The sequence below is a fragment of the Sorex araneus genome, chromosome X (assembly GCF_027595985.1).
Source record: "Sorex araneus isolate mSorAra2 chromosome X, mSorAra2.pri, whole genome shotgun sequence".
Lineage (NCBI taxonomy): Eukaryota > Metazoa > Chordata > Mammalia > Eulipotyphla > Soricidae > Sorex > Sorex araneus.
The window spans coordinates 358877228-358879724 of record NC_073313.1 but is presented as its reverse complement, the minus strand read 5'-3'; the positions used below and the strand labels follow the sequence as shown (position 1 = coordinate 358879724).

The following is a 2497-nucleotide window of genomic DNA, read 5'->3' as shown; positions in this document are numbered from 1 at the left end:
GGGCAATAGGGCGTTTGCCTTGCACATGGCCCTACACAGGTTCCATCCCCAGCACCCCATATGCACCCCAGGCCCTGCCAGGAGTGATCCATGGGCACTGCCAGGTGTAGTCCAAAATCTTAAAAAATAAATAAAATTAAAAAGTTGTGTTCTTTTTTATCTGCTGCTATTTTCTTTTTTTTTTTTTTTTTGCTTTTTGGGTCACTCCCGCCGATGCACAGGGATTACTCCTGGCGGTGCTCAGGGGACCATATGGGATGCTGGGATTCGAACCCGGGTCAGCCGCATGCAAGGCAAACGCTCTACCCGCTGTGCTATCACTCCAGCCCCCCACATCTGCTGCTATTTTCATCTGCTGCCTTTAATTCAAAATAAATCCTGTGACAAAGTGGTAGCGTATTTGCAGACAACCTGTTTTGGCCACTTTCTACAAGGTGAAATGCTAAATATTTGATGGCATTGACTAAACAGAACTGGCCATGAGGCAAGTATCCAGAACAAATTCCAACCTGTGGGTGGGCATCAAGTTCAAAATGCGGTCTTGTTAGTGCAACTTCAGGTTACCTGACGCTGTGGAAGCGAGAGTGCTGACTGGGAGCGGGGAAGTGGGGGATTAAATGCAGAGAAGAGAAAGAAAAGCTGGACTCCACCAAACGCTTCCAAACAACTCTCCAGTGTTCCCAATGCCTCAGGAACAATTCTGTTCTTGTAGGCTCTGGGACCTGCAATCTTCCTGTGCCCAGATGTCAAATTCAAGACCACCAGAGAGTGGCAGGCAGAATCAGCAAGTGGATGGTCAGACTCAGAATGAACTTTGGTGTTTTCTAAAGACCTTTGGAAAACCACGAGAGTTCGTAGACATGTCTGAGGGAAGGTATTGACTAAACAGTCAATACCGGTTTTGGAGAGACTAAACGAACTGAGACGGGCACTTGGCTTTTTATGTGTCTCCGGCAGCATTTGTTAACTTCTGGGGCAAATATATTTGCAGCCACTGTCAGTACATGGCACTGTCGTCAATTATCACACAGACACTGAACCCCCAATTAAGTACAGTTTATTATGGACTGTGTTCTTGGACACACATCAGTTCTCGGAAGCCTTCGCACCCCCGCCCGTGGTTCCTACAGGAGACAGGCGTCTCTGACACAGCTCGTCTCTCCGTCAGAGAGCAGGGAAGTGCTTCCGGCGCACTGGCACCTAGGGGAGACGGGAGGAGAGGTAGGCTTGTTAGAGGAGTAAGAACACACTCAGCTCGGCCCCCTCCTGCCAGGGCCGGATGTCTCCCCTCGCTGGCAGGGTCCTTCCCCAGCCCCTGCGGCCCCTCTCCTGGCCCCACCAGGATTCAGACAGCTGCAGGGATGCAGGCGCACGGTGAGCAGAGGCAGATCACAGGGTTTGAGGGTGCCCAGCCCCTGGCTCTGAGACCAGATTCGGTCTGTCTAGAGTGCTGACTTACACTGAGCTAAGTCCCAGATTCCTTTCTCCCCTTCTCTCTCCTAACCTCCAAGTCTCTGCCTTCTCCTGCTACCGTTTGCCAGTGTTGCTCACTTCCGAGAAGGGAAGGCAGAGAAGGCAGCTGACCTCCTCGCAGAGTCCGTGCACCAGGGAGCGTCTGAGCTTCAGCCTTCTCAGTCTCCGTCTCCGTCTCCGTGGGGGGGCCTCCCTCCCTCCTTCCTTCCCTCCCTCCCTCCCTGAGGAGCTTTCAGCTGCCAGGCACCAGGCAGGAGGGTTTAAAGTAGCCCAGGCAGCGAGAGCTGCTCTGAAGAGACACGGGGCAGAGGTCTCTCGCAGAAAGGGAGTGGGCCGTGGAGACTTCCAGAGTGCTGAGCTATGGTGCTAGTCACTGCAGTAGGGAAAACTGGAGAGAACTCCAAACCAAAATAAAAAATAATAGTTTTTTTAATGGCAAAAAGAGATGCAGAAGTGCTGATAGAAGGAATAATCCTGTTTGGGGCTAATTAAACTCAAGCCGTGTATCCATGTAACACTATGTAAGGAAGGCTTGTAGGGCATGATTATAGAGCAACTTAAATTTTTCCCTTGCTTTCCTTTTTTATTGGGGCAGTTCTGCCCTGCACTCCATGCCACCTGTCATGTTTTCCTCATTACACTTATTACAAGTTCCCGTCAGAGCGTGCATTTGTCTGCCTCCTCAAAGCAGTCAGGTCTCAAGACCAGTGTTTCCATGAGTTTGTTTCTCACTACTCCCGCCTGGTGAACACAGCTTGACTCAAGAGTTAAAATGTTGAGATGAAAGCAAGCACTGGGGAAGATGCTCAACGTGACAGTGAAGGGTGTTAGATATACATTTCCATTCAAGGATCCCTGGGGGCTGAGTGGCACCCAAGTTCTGAGCCCAGCATCACGGTGCCCTGCAGGCCCTGAGCACGGCCAGGTGTGGTCCTGGTAGCCCCGGCACCGCAGGACCCCAGGAGCTCCACAGCCTCAGGCCCGAGCACTGACCACCAGGCCAGATGCTGAGGGGCAGCAGGTG

General features: G+C 51.8%; 1 protein-coding gene across 1 annotated transcript in view; it reads right to left on the bottom strand.

Annotated features, from left to right (window-relative positions):
- Positions 1–1046: 1046 nt before the first annotated feature.
- Positions 1047–2497, bottom strand: part of FAM228B (family with sequence similarity 228 member B) — a 22041-nt gene continuing 20590 nt past the window's right edge. Inside the window, exon 9 of the mRNA XM_055121354.1 lies at positions 1047–1200. Coding sequence (XP_054977329.1) covers positions 1165–1200 — 36 coding nt within the window. The 3' untranslated portion in view covers positions 1047–1164. The remainder of the gene's footprint in view (positions 1201–2497) is intronic.